Here is a 16,056-nt window from a genome sequence, read left to right as displayed (position 1 = left end):
ATGGCCTTTTTTTTTCAGGCAGAAAAAATCTGCCTAAAAATACCTTCAGGAAATTTGAGGCAGATGTTGAATTGCCAGCATTTTATGACGCTTTTTCTTGTGGTGTTTTTTTGCCCACATTTCTTTTAGCCGTTGAATCTAATGCAAAAAAAAACGCGGACAAACGAGCGCCATAGGTTATTTCTGCATCCCATTGATTTCAATCGGAGGTCAGAGGAGGAAACCATTCAAAGAAAAAAGCCTCTGCCTTCCATTGAAATCAATGAGTGGCGATTTGAAGCGTTTCTTTGTGTTTATTCTGACGTGGTTTCCGCATGAAAATCAGCGCCAAAAACGCAGTATGAACTACCCCTTAAAGAGGACCTGCCCCCTTACTGACATGTCTATTTTAGTAAATACTTGTATTTCCCATGAAATGATAATTCTGAAGCATCTTTTCTTAGAACTCTGCATTGTTCCATTCACCTGTTATTCCTCCAAGAAATGTGTAAAGGATCTGCCAGGCACAACTTCTGTGGATACGCCCATAGGCAATCAGTCTGCACCTGAGTCTATGTCTCCGAGACTGACTCCAGCTTCCACCACTCAGGCTGGCAGGCTTAGGAGTGGGAGAGCCTATCGCAGCCTGGCCAGACGGAGCTAGCTTCCGCCCTCTGTCTATTTATACCTGCCTTTCCTGTTCCTCCTTGCTTGTGATTCTTCTCGCGTAGCTTCATGGCCAGCCCTCCTTCGGAGGAAGATCCTGCTTGTATTTTGCCTCCTGGTATAATCATTTCTTCTATTGATTCTGATTTAGTCTCTGAAATTGCGGCTGATCAAGGTTCAGCTCCTGGGAACCTTCCTGAGGACAAGCTGTTTGTTCCCCTGCAATTCCGGCTAAGGGTACTTAGGGAAAATCATGACTCCGCACTATCTGGTCATCCAGGCGTCCTGGGTACCAAACACCTCATTGCCAGAAACTATTGGTGGCCTGGGTTGCCTAAAGACGTTAAGGCCTACGTCGCCGCTTGTGAGGTTTGTGCTAGGTCCAAGACTCCCAGGTCCCGACCAGCGGGCTTACTACGTTCTTTGTCCATTTCCCAGAGACCTTGGACCCATATCTCCATGGATTTTATCACCGATTTGCCTCCATCTCAAGGCAAGTCGGTGGTGTGGGTTGTAGTGGACCGCTTCAGTAAGATGTGCCACTTTGTGCCCCTCAAGAAACTACCCAATGCTAAGACGTTGGCTACCTTGTTTGTCAAACACATCCTGCGTCTCCATGGGGTCCCTGTCAATATTGTTTCGGACAGAGGGGTACAATTTGTTTCATTGTTTTGGAGAGCCTTCTGTAAAAAGTTGGAGATTGATCTGTCCTTCTCCTCTGCCTTCCATCCTGAAACTAATGGCCAAACTGAGAGGACTAATCAGTCTCTAGAACAATATTTAAGGTGTTTTATCTCCGACTGTCAATATGATTGGGTCTCATTCATTCCCCTCGCCGAATTTTCCCTTAATAACCGGGTCAGTAACTCATCAGGGGTCTCCCCCTTTTTCTGTAATTTTGGGTTTAATCCACTATTCTCCTCCATTTCACCTGGTAGTTCCAACAATCCCGAGGTTGAGGTCGTTCATCGGGAACTGTGCATGGTTTGGGCCCAGGTTCAGAAGAACCTAGAGGCGTCCCAGAGCGTACAAAAGACTCAGGCTGATAGAAGACGTTCTGCTAACCCCTTGTTTATGGTCGGGGATCTGGTGTGGTTATCGTCTAGGAACTTGCGCCTCAGGGTTCCGTCCAAGAAGTTTGCTCCCCGGTTTATTGTGCCGTATAAGGTCATTGAAGTCCTCAATCCTGTCTCCTTCCGACTGGAGCTGCCCCCATCTTTTCGAATACACGACGTGTTTCATGCCTCCCTCCTTAAACGCTGCTCCCCATCCTTGGCTCCCTCGAGGAAACTTCCTGTTCCCGTTCTCACCCCTGAGGGGGTGGAATTCGAGGTGGCCAAGATTGTGGACAGCAGCATGGTCCAAGGCTCCCTCCAGTACCTGGTCTATTGGAGAGGATACGGGCCTGAGGAGAGGACTTGGGTACCCGCCCGGGATGTTCACGCTGGGGTATTGGTCAGGAAGTTCCACCTCCGTTTCCCCAATAAACCAGGTCCACTTAGAAAGGGTCCGGTGGCCCCTCATAAAAGGGGGGGGGGGTACTGTAAAGGATCTGCCAGGCACAACTTCTGTGGATACGCCCATAGGCAATCAGTCTGCACCTGAGTCTATGTCTCTGAGACTGACTCCAGCTTCCACCACTCAGGCTGGCAGGCTTAGGAGTGGGAGAGCCTATCGCAGCCTGGCCAGACGTAGCTAGCTTCCGCCCTCTGTCTATTTATACCTGCCTTTCCTGTTCCTCCTTGCTTGTGATTCTTCTCGTGTGGTTTCCTGGCCCAGCTACAGCTTCTGACTATTTGATCCTGCTCCATACTGACCCTGGCTTACTGACTACTCTCCTGTTCTGCGTTTGGTACCTCGTACACTCCTGGTTTGACTCGGCTCGTTCACCACTCTTGTTGCTCACGGTGTTGCCGTGGGCAACTGCCCCTTTTCCCTTAGCTTTGTTACCCTTGTCTGTTTGTCTCGTTCACTTACTGAGCGTAGGGACCGCCGCCCAGTTGTACCCCGTCGCCTAGGGCGGGTCGTTGCAAGTAGGCAGGGACAGAGTGGCGGGTAGATTAGGGCTCACTTGTCCGTTTCCCTACCCCCATCATTACAAAATGTATGAATAAATTGACAACTGGGTGTTACCATTCTCCTTTTTACGTCGGTGTGTCCCTACACAGTCTTACTCTGTCAGCACATAGGACACTGAGATTCTTTGAAGGAACACCCCCCCATCAAGTAACACCCAGTTGTCAATTTATTCATAAATTTCTAGTAGGAATAAGCAAGAAACCGCACAACATAGAGTTGTAAGAAAGGATGATCCAGAATTGTTATTTCATGGACAAAACAATTATTTAGTGAAAAACACATGTCAGGAGTGTGGCCATCTTCCAGCTTGTGAAGACGTGCAGACACAGAGCTCCTGCTTGAGACTCCATTGCATAATCCTGCAGAGGCTGGTGGATAATACTTACCTCTATCTGTCAGCCCTGAATCCCGGAAAGCAAAAAAGACCCCTAAGATGAGCCGTTACAGAGCTTTGACGGCAGCAGAGACCAAGATACAACACTATGGGGATCTAGCACTCTGTTTTAGCCAGTGGAGTCTTTTTAGTGTTCTACAGACTACCCCCTATGTCTGCCCCAGGGAGACGGACCCTGGCATCCTGGTGTTGAATATCATCCCCAGGAATTCCATTTTCTGAAACAGGGATAGAGAGGACTTCTGTGGGTTGACAATACAACCAAGCTTCTGCAAGTTGTCCAGTCTGATTCTGAATCTGGAGAGGTTGTCCAGTCTAAAGCGAGCCTTCATCTAGAGGTCATCCTGGTAGTGGATTTTGGTAACTCCACCGGCGAGAAGTACAGTAGCGCCATAAGAGCGGTCATGACTTTGGTGAAGACTCTGAGGGCAGTGGCGAGCCTAAAGGGGAGGGTAATAAACTGGGAATGCTGAGAACCCACAGCAAATTGAAGGAAATGCTGGTGGGATCTGGCAATAAAGAAGTGTAGGTAGGCGTCACGTATGTCAATGGATGACTGGAACTTGCCCTCCTCCATTGAAGTAATTACTGACCTCAAGGATTGCATCCGGAAACACGCACAAAGCAATTCAGAATTTTTAGGTACAGGTTAGGTCTTACTGATCCAACCTTTTTGGGAACTATGGAGAAGTTTGAGTAGAACCTCTGTAATCGTTTTGGTTCGTGAACGGGGACAACTACTCTCTGAAGGAGAAGAGAGTAAACAGACTGAAAAACAGCAGACGAGAATTCAATCATGTGTCCTGACAACGCCACCTCGTGGACCCAGGCGTCATCCACGTGAGCAAGCTACACCTCCTGGAAGGAGAGAAATCATCCCCCATTTGAGTAAAGGACTTGAGAAAAAGAAAGGCCATGAGAGCTTTTATAGATGCAGAGTCCGCCAACCATGGCTTTTGCCAAATCGAGCAACGTAAAGTCATTGAGTTAGCTGTTGTTCCAGCTGCAAAACGGACCGACTCCAGAGAAGCAACCCATAGAAACTTAGTACTATAGACCAACTCTTCTGGCTGTGGCCCTGCAGATATGCCCTACTCCAGCTGTCTGGCCCAAACTGTGAAAACCTTGCTGACACAGGATGAAGCTAAAGCAGAGTTGATGAGGACGCTACTAAACCTGACTTAGGGAGTGAATCCAGCTTTTTGTCTAAATTATCGCTAAGGGATGCCGCATCTGACAAAGGAAGAATAGTACCTTTTTGAAAACCAAGAAATAGGTGGGTCCACGGATGGCAATATGAACCACTTATTTACCAGATCCTCTGGGAAAGGAAACAGGAGATTTGTTCTCTTTTAAGTGGATAGACGCCGATCACGATGTTTCCATTCTTTAGCAAGTATCTCCTCAAATTCTTTTTTAGGTAACACCAGGGGCTGACGCCTATGGCGGCGAAAAAAGACTTCCTCCAAAATAGGCAAGGAGACTTGAAGCCTGTTTTGCATCTTGCTCTGACTCATAATTATTTCTGGGGCTAATATTTCCCTTAGCCCCAGAAACCCCGGAAGACGCTACATGCGAAACATGTCGGGGGGGGGGGGGGCTAAATTTTTTAATACAGTGCTTAGCTATTAGATATAATTCAATGTATTATATAGGGGAGACAGCGTTCTGCAGCCGCTGACTCCTATTGCTACACATAGACTAGACATATAGACTTTCTTTTATACCTAAATTCAGCTTCCTAGGGGTAGGACCGTATACCACAATGCTGTGTCCGCAAATGATATTAACGAGAAAAAGGCTTTGCACTGGAATTGGCCATAAATAGTGAGGCCCTTTGCCCCCTCAATCCATATTTATGTCGTTTTCTGTGACTATTATTTTTAAAGTACTGACATTTACCTTCTACTATGCCACATAGATCATACCTCAAGAGTTCTGTTCCGACACTCAGGTGGTGGCAGTTTTGCCTCCAGCTCTTGGAGTTTCTGGTTTGACAACTGGACTAGACCATGTAATGCCTCATCAACTCTCTCATACAAGTCAAAAGTGACTGGATCATAAAACCTGCCAAACACAAGCAAAACAAATATTCCTAAAGAGAGTTTCACTGAATATTCCTGCTTAAACTTAAAGTAAATCTCTGAATCTTCCTGGCTGCCCTTGAAGCCAAGATCTGGCATTACCTCAGATAAGGTGACTTCTGTAGTTTTGCTACAAGAATGCCTCCATCTCTTTGTAGTCTTTGAAGTTTCTCATCTGTCAGTGTTTTCTTCATGGCATCTCGATGATGAGAAATCAACCACTGAATATCCTAGCACATAAAAGATGTTGATAGCAAGTAATCCCACAGTACCACATGAGATGAATGCAACATGGTTAATTTACAAAAAAACTATGATTAGACTGTTCTCACAACATCATGCATGGTTTTACACACTTAAAACAAGGTAGGACTTAATTTTTTCCTTAATAAAAGGTCATATACTAGAGACCAGTCAAAAAGCTATTGTAATGAAGTCATGCATCGTTCAGCCAAAACATTAGCGGAACCGTACATCTAATGGTTGTGCGCAACACTGCCGATAATCACGTGGCAATAACCAGAAGCGGTTTTACATCTAATTACCATGGACGCAGCAAGGGAAATCCGAGCAAACGTTCTCGTGGGTAAATCACGTGAACGCTGCCAACTTAAATCATAAGGGGGCCTTCAAGTTTAAGAACTGGGGTACGGAATAGACGCATTAGCACTTTAATGTGAAACAACATAACTCTTTACAACATGTTAGAAATGTGACTATAAAGTGGCCAACCCCTTTAAAGCATCTGCTGCTAATGTTTTGGTGCCAGATACCACAGGACACCTTCAGAGGTCTTGTGAAGTCCATGCCTTGGCAGTTTCAGAGCTGTTTTGGCAGCACAAGAGGGTCCTACACAATAAGGCTGGATTCACACGAGCATGTTCGGTCCGTAAAGGACGGAACGTATTTCGGCCGCAAGTCCTGGACCGAACACACTGCAGGGAGCCGGGCTCCTAGCATCATAGTTATGTACGACGTTAGGAGTCCCTGCCTCGCTGCGGGACAACTGTCCCGTACTGTAATCATGTTTTCAGTATGAGACAGTAGTTCCACGCAGAGGCAGGGACTCATAGCGTCGTACATAACTATGATGCTAGGAGCCCGGCTCCCTGCAGTGTGTTCGGTGCGGGACTTGCGGCCGAAATACGGTCCGTCCTTTACGGACCGAACATGCTCGTGTGAATCCAGCAGGTGGTTTTAATGTTATGGTCGAATGGTGGAAACTTTGAAGCTAACTCAGTTGCTCTTTATCATACTATGTGTAACAATATATAACAATAACAAATATTTAAGTATGCATTAAAAATTACAATTCATCAAACCAATGGACCATAAGAATAATATTATATATGTTGGCATATTATAAAAATTAATTTAAGAAAAGGCTTTCATATTATATAAAAAAAAATAGGATTATGCAAAAGAAAAGTATTATAGTTAAAAATTAACTGCTCTCACTGCTGAAAAAAAAAGATTTTATTTACCAGGTTTAGCAAAAAACACTTTTACAAATAAATAGGATAACGAACCTCAGTGATGTCAGCTTCTACTTCTTGTGTGACCTTCTCCAGTGAGTTAAGCACATCACAGCACAAAGAGTGAAGTCGCCACAGAGACTAAAAGAAGGATGGATGCTTATAGAATACTGTTATCATGTTAAAGTCATTTATATTGGACTGTAAACTAATGGCCATCATCTCCTTAAATCATGAAAGGGGTTTTATAACTGTGGACATTAATTTAATATTGATTAGTTATTATAACTGGTGGGTTCCCAATTGATATGCCTTTATGTTTAAAGAGGCTCTGTGACCACATTATAAGTGGCCTATCTTGTACATAATGTGATCGGCGCTGTAATGTAGATTACAGCAGTTTTTTTTATTTAGAAAAACGATCACTTTTGACGGAGTTATGACCTATTTTAGATTTATACTAATGACTTTCTTAATGAACAACTGGGCGTGTTTTACTTTTGACCAAGTGGACGTTGTGGAGAGAAGTGTATGACGCTGACCAATCAGTGACCAATCGGCGTCATACACTTCTCCCCATTCATTTATTCTGCACAGTGATCCTGCATTGTTCACTATGTGCAGTCACATACACAAACACTAACATTACTGAAGTGTCTTGACAGTAAATAGACATCGCGTCCAACCAGGACACGATGTCTATTCACAATCCTGACACTTTGGTAACGTTTGTGTGTGACTTACTCACACAGCACATCGAGATCACGTTGTGCTGTCATTTACAGCGAGATTATGCTTGCTGTGCTGTAAGTCACACACAAACGTTACCAAAGTGTCGGGATTGTGAATAGACATCCCGTCCTGGTTGGATGCAATGTCTATTTACTGTCAAGACACTTCACAATGATTGTTTTTCTAAATAAAAAACACTGCTGTAATCTACATTACAGTGCCGATCTCATCATGTACAATATAGGCCACTTATAATGTGGTGACAGAGCCTCTTTAATGTCTTCCATGCTGCTCTGTATGCTGTGTATGGGACACATCGTAGGAGCTATTGCCTGCCCATTCTGGAATTGAGCTTAGGAAAAACTGAATATTAGAAATGGAGCCCGAAGAGGGGGAAAAGTGCAGAAAAGTGCATCATACAAGTCTTACAGTGGTCTGAAATGGTAATATTATTCATGTACACGCACATAACGTCTCAATGCACATGAAACAACAGTGACAATTCTAAATGTTGTGGTCTGAATATATATTTAGAGAAGGTTGAATTTGAAAATTTGATGTCAATTTTAATCACATTGAGGTTTACTTCTTATTTATCCCCTTTTCTGTCATTTCTAGGCAGTATTTTATAATCTACACTGTCAATTATAGTTGTTGTGGCCCAAACATACATGAGTTAGACAGCACTCTTCAATAACTGCAAAATAATGCTGCACATCCAAAAAGATCATCAAATATTTATAACTACTTGGGAGGAAGAAATAGGAAAAAAGTGCTATTGTTAGTGCCATAGCATATAACGCCATTCCTAATAAGCACGGACAAGAATTCACTTTTTTCTTCTTCTCATAAACAATCTACACAGTGTTTTAATTTGGACATCTGAGAAACAGAACTACCCCATCATGCCAGATGTGACTCTTCGGTTAGGTTTGGTCTCTGAATTCTCTTACAAACCATCAGTTTTTCTTAAATCAGGATTTAACCAAAAGGGCGTGCTGTATAGTCATCGAATGTATGTTTATTATCTGTGCTGGTAATGACAGTTTCATATACAGCCATGGATGATAATGAGCTTAAAACACACACACATAGCTTTTCATCTCACCCGCTGGCTCCTCACACACTCATTGTGTACATATGGCCTTTCTCCCCCAAGGCTCTCAGGCAGCTCTTCTGCTTCTATATACTTTGTCAGCTCTGACGTTTCTACAAGCTAAAGAACACAAAGAGGAGAACACAGACAAGATACAGAAACAATTCATTTTCATTTCGGGGGGTTTAATACGAACAGGATTTTGTTTTTCTGTCTGCTCAGAATTATTTCTTCTGTCTACTAAAATGTCTGAGTCAAACCAAATGTTGACATATAAATGATCGTGCAGATTTTCCATTCTAGGGGAAAAATTGCTTATTCACACTTAAGTTAAGGCTGCCTGGTCCAGGAAAATGTTCTGGGATATGGAAACATTGATCAAGAGTCAGGTGTGTGTGTGTGTTTGTGAAATAAATCCCATCAATGCCATTCTTTGTGCTGGGATCTAAGAAGAACATTAACCCCTTAATACCGAATGTATTTTAAACCTTACTGACCAGGATTTTTTTTTTCAGTTTTTCCACCGTCGCATTCAAACAGCTATAACATTATAACATAGCTGTATAAGGTCTTGTTTTTTGCGGGACAAGTTGTAATTTTTAATAGCACCATTTTGGGGTACACAGAATTTATTGATTAACTTTTATTACCTTTTTTTGGTGGGGTAATAGAATAAAAACCCTGACATTTCACCACTCTTTTTTGTGTCGTAAATCTACGCCGTTTCCCGTGTGGTATAAATAACACAATAACTTTATTCAGCGGGTTGTTGCGATTGCAACGATACCAAATTTATCTATTCTTGTTATGTTTTACTACTTTTACACAGTAAAAACGCTTTTTTCTAAGTTATTTGTGTCGCCATATTTTAAGAGCCATAACATTTTTATTTTTCCACCGATGCATCTGTATGAGGGCTTGTTTTTTTTTGCGGGACGACTTGTCGTTTTTATTGGTATTATTTTGGAGGACATGCGACTTTTTGATCATTGTTCACATTTTTTGAAGGCAGGATGAACAGAAAACAGCAATTCTGGCAGTGTTTTCTTATTTTATTTTTACCGTGTGGGTTAAATAATGCAACCAATCATGTGTTACTTTTATATATATATATATATATATATATATATATATATATATATATATATATATATATATAAAAGTAGAAATCTTGCAGCACTCCAAGTTGTAAAAAATAAGTGGTTTATTCAGCCAACAAACAGCGACGTTTCTGTCCTACAATAGGACCTTTATCATGCTTGATAAAGGTCCTATTGTAGGACAGAAACTTCACTGTTTGTTGGCTGAATAAACCACTTATTTTTTACAACTTGGAGTGCTGCAAGATTTCTACTTTTATATACTGCTTTGTCCTTGGATCTGGACGACTTGCCTGGCACCTACACACTTGTCTCTAGTGAGTGCTGCTGCTTTCTATTGCTGTATATATATATATATAATAAAGTATTTTGTAAGGGGAAAAAGTGGGTTTTTATTTATTTATTACAAACATTATTAAAAATATTTTAACTTTTTTTTAGTCCCACTAGGGGACCAGGCTATGTTCACACAGAGTTTTTTGACGCGGAAACCGCGCCGCAAAACTCGACAAAAACTACCCGAAAATGCCTCCCGTTGATTTCAATGGGAGGCGGGGGCGGTTTTCTCCCGCGAGTGGTAAAACTGCCTAGCGGGAAAAAGAAGGGACATGCCCTATCTTTGGGCGTTTACGCCTCTGACCTCCCATTGACTTCAATGGGAGTCAGAGAAAGCGGATTTCGCAGCGTTTTATGTCCGTGGCGCTCAATGGCCGCGGGCGAAAAACGCAGTGAAAATTGGTGTGCAGCGAGAGAAAAATCTGGCTCAAACTTCCAAACTGAATTTTGAGGCAGAAATTCTACCTGCAAAAAACTCAGTGTGAACATAGCCTTGCGATGCAATCTTTTGCTTTTGATTGCTTTTATAATACACTGGAATACTTCTGTATTGCAGTGTATTATTGCCTACCCCGAATGGCCGCCATAAAAACACTGCCCCAAATCTGCACCAACATTTGCAGCGGAAAAACTCTGCCACATGTCAACATGCCCTTAATATATATGAAAATGTAAGGTAACTTTGTAAATACACTACATTGCTTATCTAGTACTGATCCTCTGTTACAGCCTTGTTAGGGCTTGTCCACACGTAACGGAAAAGTGCGATTTTCCATCCGGAATTGCGGATGGAAAATACGCAGTGGAATCCAGTAGCAGCCTAGCTGGTGTGGTTAAACAAATCTTATCCACACGTTGCGTAAAATTTACGTCCCGAAATTGACCTGCGGTGTGTTTTTTTTCGTTCCGCAGCATGTCAATTCCTGCTGCGGAAAGTAAACTGAATTGCTGCGTTTTTCAGAGGAGATGTCACCATCTCACAGACTTGAAAATATTTTCTGCATCAATACCGTTACGTATGGACAAGTTCAGAGCTGCATTCACAGTTTTGCTAGCGTTAGAGCTGAAATCTCCCAGCTTCTTGCTGGCTAAGAGCTTGTTGTGATTTGCATTCTATGAAGTGCAGTCTTTATATCAGGTATTGTAGTGGTCTGATGCCAGAAAGATTAACTGCACACACTGCGCAGTAGGCTGGATTCCCACACAGTGTTTACTTGCTATTTAAGTGGAGTTTTTTGCAGCCTTCTCCCCTCCCCCAAAAAACCGCCAATGCCAGATGTTACTTTAAAGTTTATACTTAAATATGAGAACGCCTACAAACACATCGCATTGATTTGAGGCGTTTTTGGAGTCACTTTTTTCCAAATAAAGCATGCTCCAGGTGTAGCGCTTTTTCCATAGGCTTCTCTATATAACTTAAAAAAAGACAGGAAAAACACATGTGCACAATGACTTTCTTACAGATGTCTTATAACGCTGAAGAAGTGTGTGTGAAATAGGGATGTCACGATACCAGAATTTAGACTTCGATACCGATACTTCGTGTAGTATTGCGATACTCGATACCAAAACGATACTTTTGCCAACAATAATAATTATAATAATAAAAAAAAAAAAAAAAAAAAGTTCTTGTTTTCTGATGTGAGGTGTGATGATGAATTTTGAACCTCCATGTGCCTCACATTAATAATAATTAATCCCATCATGTTCATCAGTCATAATGGACAACATTGGGTTAATGTGTGAGGTACATGATGGGGTTAATTACTATTAATGTGAGGCACATGGAGGTTCAAAATTCATAATTCCTCGTGCCTCACAATAATAAGTGAAAGAAGGCAGTTTTTCATTTTATAACCGCGTAAACATGAATGACACTATAAATGTTATTACGGTCGTGACGATACCGAATCCGTGTATATTTTATGTATCGAGACTTATTTTAATGTTTATTGTAATGTGTGTGTTTTTTATTTTTATTTAACATTACTTTAATTATTTTTTTTACTTTTTTATTTTTAAACTTTAATGTACTGGCATATATCTATATGGCAGTACATTATACTGTGTACTGATAGTACACAGGCAGTTGTTAGGACATACGTCAGTATGCCCTAACAGGAAATATGGTCAGACAGCCCTGGGGTCCTTCAATGGACCCTGGGCTGTCCGCCCATATATGGTATGGCCCTCGATCCCGTCAAAGGGCATCTCCCCTTCTCATTTACCCCTTGAATGCTGCGGTCAGTTTTGATCGCAGAATTGAGGGGAATAGCGGCGGAGATGAGAGCTCTGTAATACAGCCATTGCCCCGCTCCTGACAAAACGTGTGTGCGGTCAGCATGAGGTGATGCAGCCGGCGCTGCACTGAAGACAGAACATGGGGGTGTTTTGCAGTGCGACCGCCATGTTCTGTCTTCAGTGCTTGCGCTCATTAGTGCAGCGCCAGCTGCATCACATCATGCTGACCACGCGCACTTGTCAGGAGCGGGGCATTAACTGCATCACACAGCCGCTCTCATACATTCATGTATTACAATACTGAGCTGAGCGGCCGCACAGCTTAGTATCGAAATACATTAAATAACGGTATTGAACCGTTTGAGGGTGCACGGTATCGAAACAGTATGTAAGTTTCGATACATCGTGCATCCCTAGTGTGAAGAAGGCCTAACAGAAACTCAACTAACGGTTAGGCAACTAGCAAAACTGTTAGGGCTTGGCCAGACGTGGCGTATTTCTGCCAACACTGTCCGCATCAAGGCCGCACATAATCTGCGTTGCAGATGCTGTTGTGGCTTTGCCTAAAATGTGCAGTAAATTGATGCGGATTAGCCGTTGCGTATTCAGGTGAAGAGTACTTCCTGCGCTCTTTTAAAACATTTCATCTCAGTCTGGCTATAGACCTAGAAATACATAGGTCCAGCCAGAATGAAGAAATATCCTTTTCTTAAAACCAATCCGCAACACACATAACATCTGCGGATTTCATTGCGGAACTTTGAATCTCCATTGAAGTCAATGGAGAAATTCCGCAATGAGTCCGCAATAAGTCCGCTACAGGTCCGCAACAGCCAGCGTATGCTGCGGACACCAAATTCCGCACCGCAGCCTATGGTCCACAGCGGAGTTTTCCGCCACGTGTGCACGATCCTAACTAAAAAAGTGTGGAAACCAATGGAGAAAATGTCCGCTGCGGATTTCCGCAGCGGACTGGCCGCAGCGGAATTCCACAGCAATTCCGCCACGTCTGGCCATGCCCTTAAAGTAAATATGGATGGTAAAACAGGCTGTAAACTCAGGATCAGCAAAATATAAGTAATAAAATTACAAACTTACTCAACTTTTAATGTATATAAATAAATAAATAAATATAGTCAATAAAATAAAAGGACGGACTAGATGAAAGTTTGTGGACTTTTTTGTCTCCAATAATCTGTTTCTATGTTTATCTAAATGCAAATGTAAAATGTCATTTAAAAGGTCAATCTTACATGTTATATACTATACTATACACTATGCCTTTCTGCTATATCTATCGTATCATTTATATATAATAATGTAATGTTCTTACCTGTTCCTTGAAAAGATCACTTAATACTGGAGCAGGATTTTCTGTATCACATACTAATAAAGTGCACGTTATAAAAGCATTGATGGACTCCTGTAAAGTAAAATACTTCATATCTCAATATCATATAATGCAGTATTGGTATGAAACAAAATGATGTTCTTACATCATGCTAAGTAAAAACATTTATCCCTGCTCTAAGTTTCCAATTTCCAGCTGCCAGTAGACGCTCATTTCTCAATGTACTATACATTTGTGGCCTGTTTGAGACCATGACAACCAGGATAAATGTGAGAATCTAATAAGGAACTAACTTTACCTTGGTTTCATGAAGCATTTGAAGGAAAGTCTCAGAGTTGGAAGTGCAGTGTCGCAGATCCACAATGAGCGTCATACCTAAATCCCGTAGATCAGACCTGAAATAGAATTGTAAAGTCTGCAGAAACATCCAACATTTCAGGAATTATTCAGTAAATGTCTTTTTTCAAAGTACTCTTCAGTGCCAAACTACGCCTAGGGCTACACAAAGGCCCACATTCATTAATACGTTTACGCCAATTTTTGACATAAATATTGCTTAAATAAAGTTGAAAATGATTTTTCCCTGCACTGTGCGGCAGAGAAAAGTAGGTGTGGTTTACTGGAAGTGGACGTGGCATACACCCGGACGCCCCACCGTTAAGCCGCTCAGACTGCCTCCGATCACTAGTCGTACATGCCGGTTGGCTCTGGTCACTGAATAGCGGTCAAGCTGCCGTACTGCGGATCTGCTCCTATACAAGTGACATGGCTGCTATGCTATGTACAGAGCCAACTGCTTCCGGCTCCGTACATCGCATAATGGGCCATAACATCCGATGCCCGGAGGCAGCCGGAGCGGCCTAATGGTGCAGGGTCCGGGTGTCGGACCCGCACCGATGATATACTGATGACCTACAGGGTAAATAGGTCATCACTTGTTCAGTAGTGGACAACCCCTTTCAGCTTTGTATGACTTTACTACCAAAAAATTGCGCAGAAATAACTCTCCATTAGAATACATAGAGTCACGTGGAAATCTTTGGAAAATAATTTAACTCAAGCGACTTGCAAGTGATTTCTATTTTTAGTTGCTTCTTGAAATAGTTAGGAAACTTTTGAATATCCCAAGTAATGGCCTATTCACAAATTGTGGTTCATTGTCACAATTATCGACAAATCTTGGCAAAATGAAAAAAACAAAAATAAATAGTTTTGCAGCAATCTTAGTAATAAATTTGGATTTCACAGCACCTTGTATATATACAGGGATTGCTCAGACGCGGCAAACACTTTCCGCAGCGAATTTTGCCGAAACGGATCTGCGTCAAAACCTGCATATGAAACATGCCGATATTGTTGCATATTTAGCAGCAAAATCCATTCACACGTTGCAAATGAGGTACAATTAGAACCGCATTAAAAAAAGCGTTTTTCGCTGCGGTGGTGGTAAAAAATCGGGTCGCATCGAAAAACGAACCGAATCGCAGTAAAAAAACGGCATGAGCTTTTCGGATGCAGTTTTTCTATACGGTTCTATCCACACCTCTACAGCAATGTGAAGAGACCCTTGAGGTTTTGTTTACTCTGTGAAACAAGTCTTACTACAAAAAGTCTCAATGTAGCCCTAGCCTAAGGTTGTGTTCACACATTATGGTTAATTTGCGACAACTAAGCTAAAAATCAAGGAGAGACCCAAATTTTTACGGACACATTACAAAATCAAGAGCTAATGATAAACCTGATGTACCCCCATCATCCCTGTAAATAACCGCCATCATTCCTGTATGTAACCCCCATCATCCTTTTATATCACCCCATAATCACCCTATATGACCGCCCTCATCCCCGTATATAACCGCCATTATCCCTGTATATAACCGCCATCATCCCTGTATATAACCGCCATCATCCCTGTATATAACCGCCATCATCCCTGTATATAACCGCCATCATCATCCCTGTATACAGCCCCCATCATTCCTGTATTTAACCCCCATCATCCCTGTGTATAACCCCCATCAACCCTGCATATGGGGATGAAGGGTGTTATATACAGGAATGGTGGGGGTTATATACAGGGATGATGGCTGGCTGGTAGATACAGGGATGATAGGTGTTATATACAGGGATGATAGAAGTTAAATACAGTGATGATAGGAGTTATATACAGGGATGATGGGAGTTATATACTGGGACCCCCATCATCCCCATATATTAACCCCAACATATTACCCCCTCAACCCTGTATATAACCCCCATAATCTGTGTTTTTAATCTCCCAGCATCTCTGCATATTATTACCCCCATCATCCGTGGGAACTGTCCCTTGCCGTGATGCGCGTTCATTGAGGCGGAAATAAAGAGTAAATGGGGCGGGGTTTGAGGACGCTGTGGACCAATAGGATGCCTGACAGGCAGAATCTGAAATTATGCAGAGGCAGAGCGCGGTCTTAGTGGAGGTGGAGTCCGGCAGTCCCTACCCCCACTAAAACCGTGCTCTGCCTTCTAGTGTAGTAGCGTCAC

At 42.4% G+C, this 16,056-nt stretch overlaps 1 protein-coding gene across 2 annotated transcripts in view; it reads right to left on the bottom strand.

Moving 5' to 3' along the window:
• The window catches only part of ARHGEF40 (Rho guanine nucleotide exchange factor 40), a 91,794-nt gene that overhangs the window by 48,815 nt on the left and 26,923 nt on the right, over positions 1–16,056 (bottom strand). For both annotated transcript variants that reach the window (XM_075829283.1, XM_075829293.1), the window contains 6 exons: positions 13,832–13,928; positions 13,516–13,605; positions 8,518–8,625; positions 6,732–6,818; positions 5,305–5,432; positions 5,047–5,185 (listed from right to left, as the gene is read on the bottom strand). In XM_075829283.1, the coding sequence (XP_075685398.1) occupies positions 5,047–5,185; positions 5,305–5,432; positions 6,732–6,818; positions 8,518–8,625; positions 13,516–13,605; positions 13,832–13,928 (649 nt within the window). The remainder of the gene's footprint in view (positions 1–5,046; positions 5,186–5,304; positions 5,433–6,731; positions 6,819–8,517; positions 8,626–13,515; positions 13,606–13,831; positions 13,929–16,056) is intronic.

This window comes from Rhinoderma darwinii, chromosome 1 (assembly GCF_050947455.1).
Source record: "Rhinoderma darwinii isolate aRhiDar2 chromosome 1, aRhiDar2.hap1, whole genome shotgun sequence".
Taxonomy (NCBI): domain Eukaryota; kingdom Metazoa; phylum Chordata; class Amphibia; order Anura; family Rhinodermatidae; genus Rhinoderma; species Rhinoderma darwinii.
This window is presented reverse-complemented; position numbering and strand designations above follow the sequence as displayed.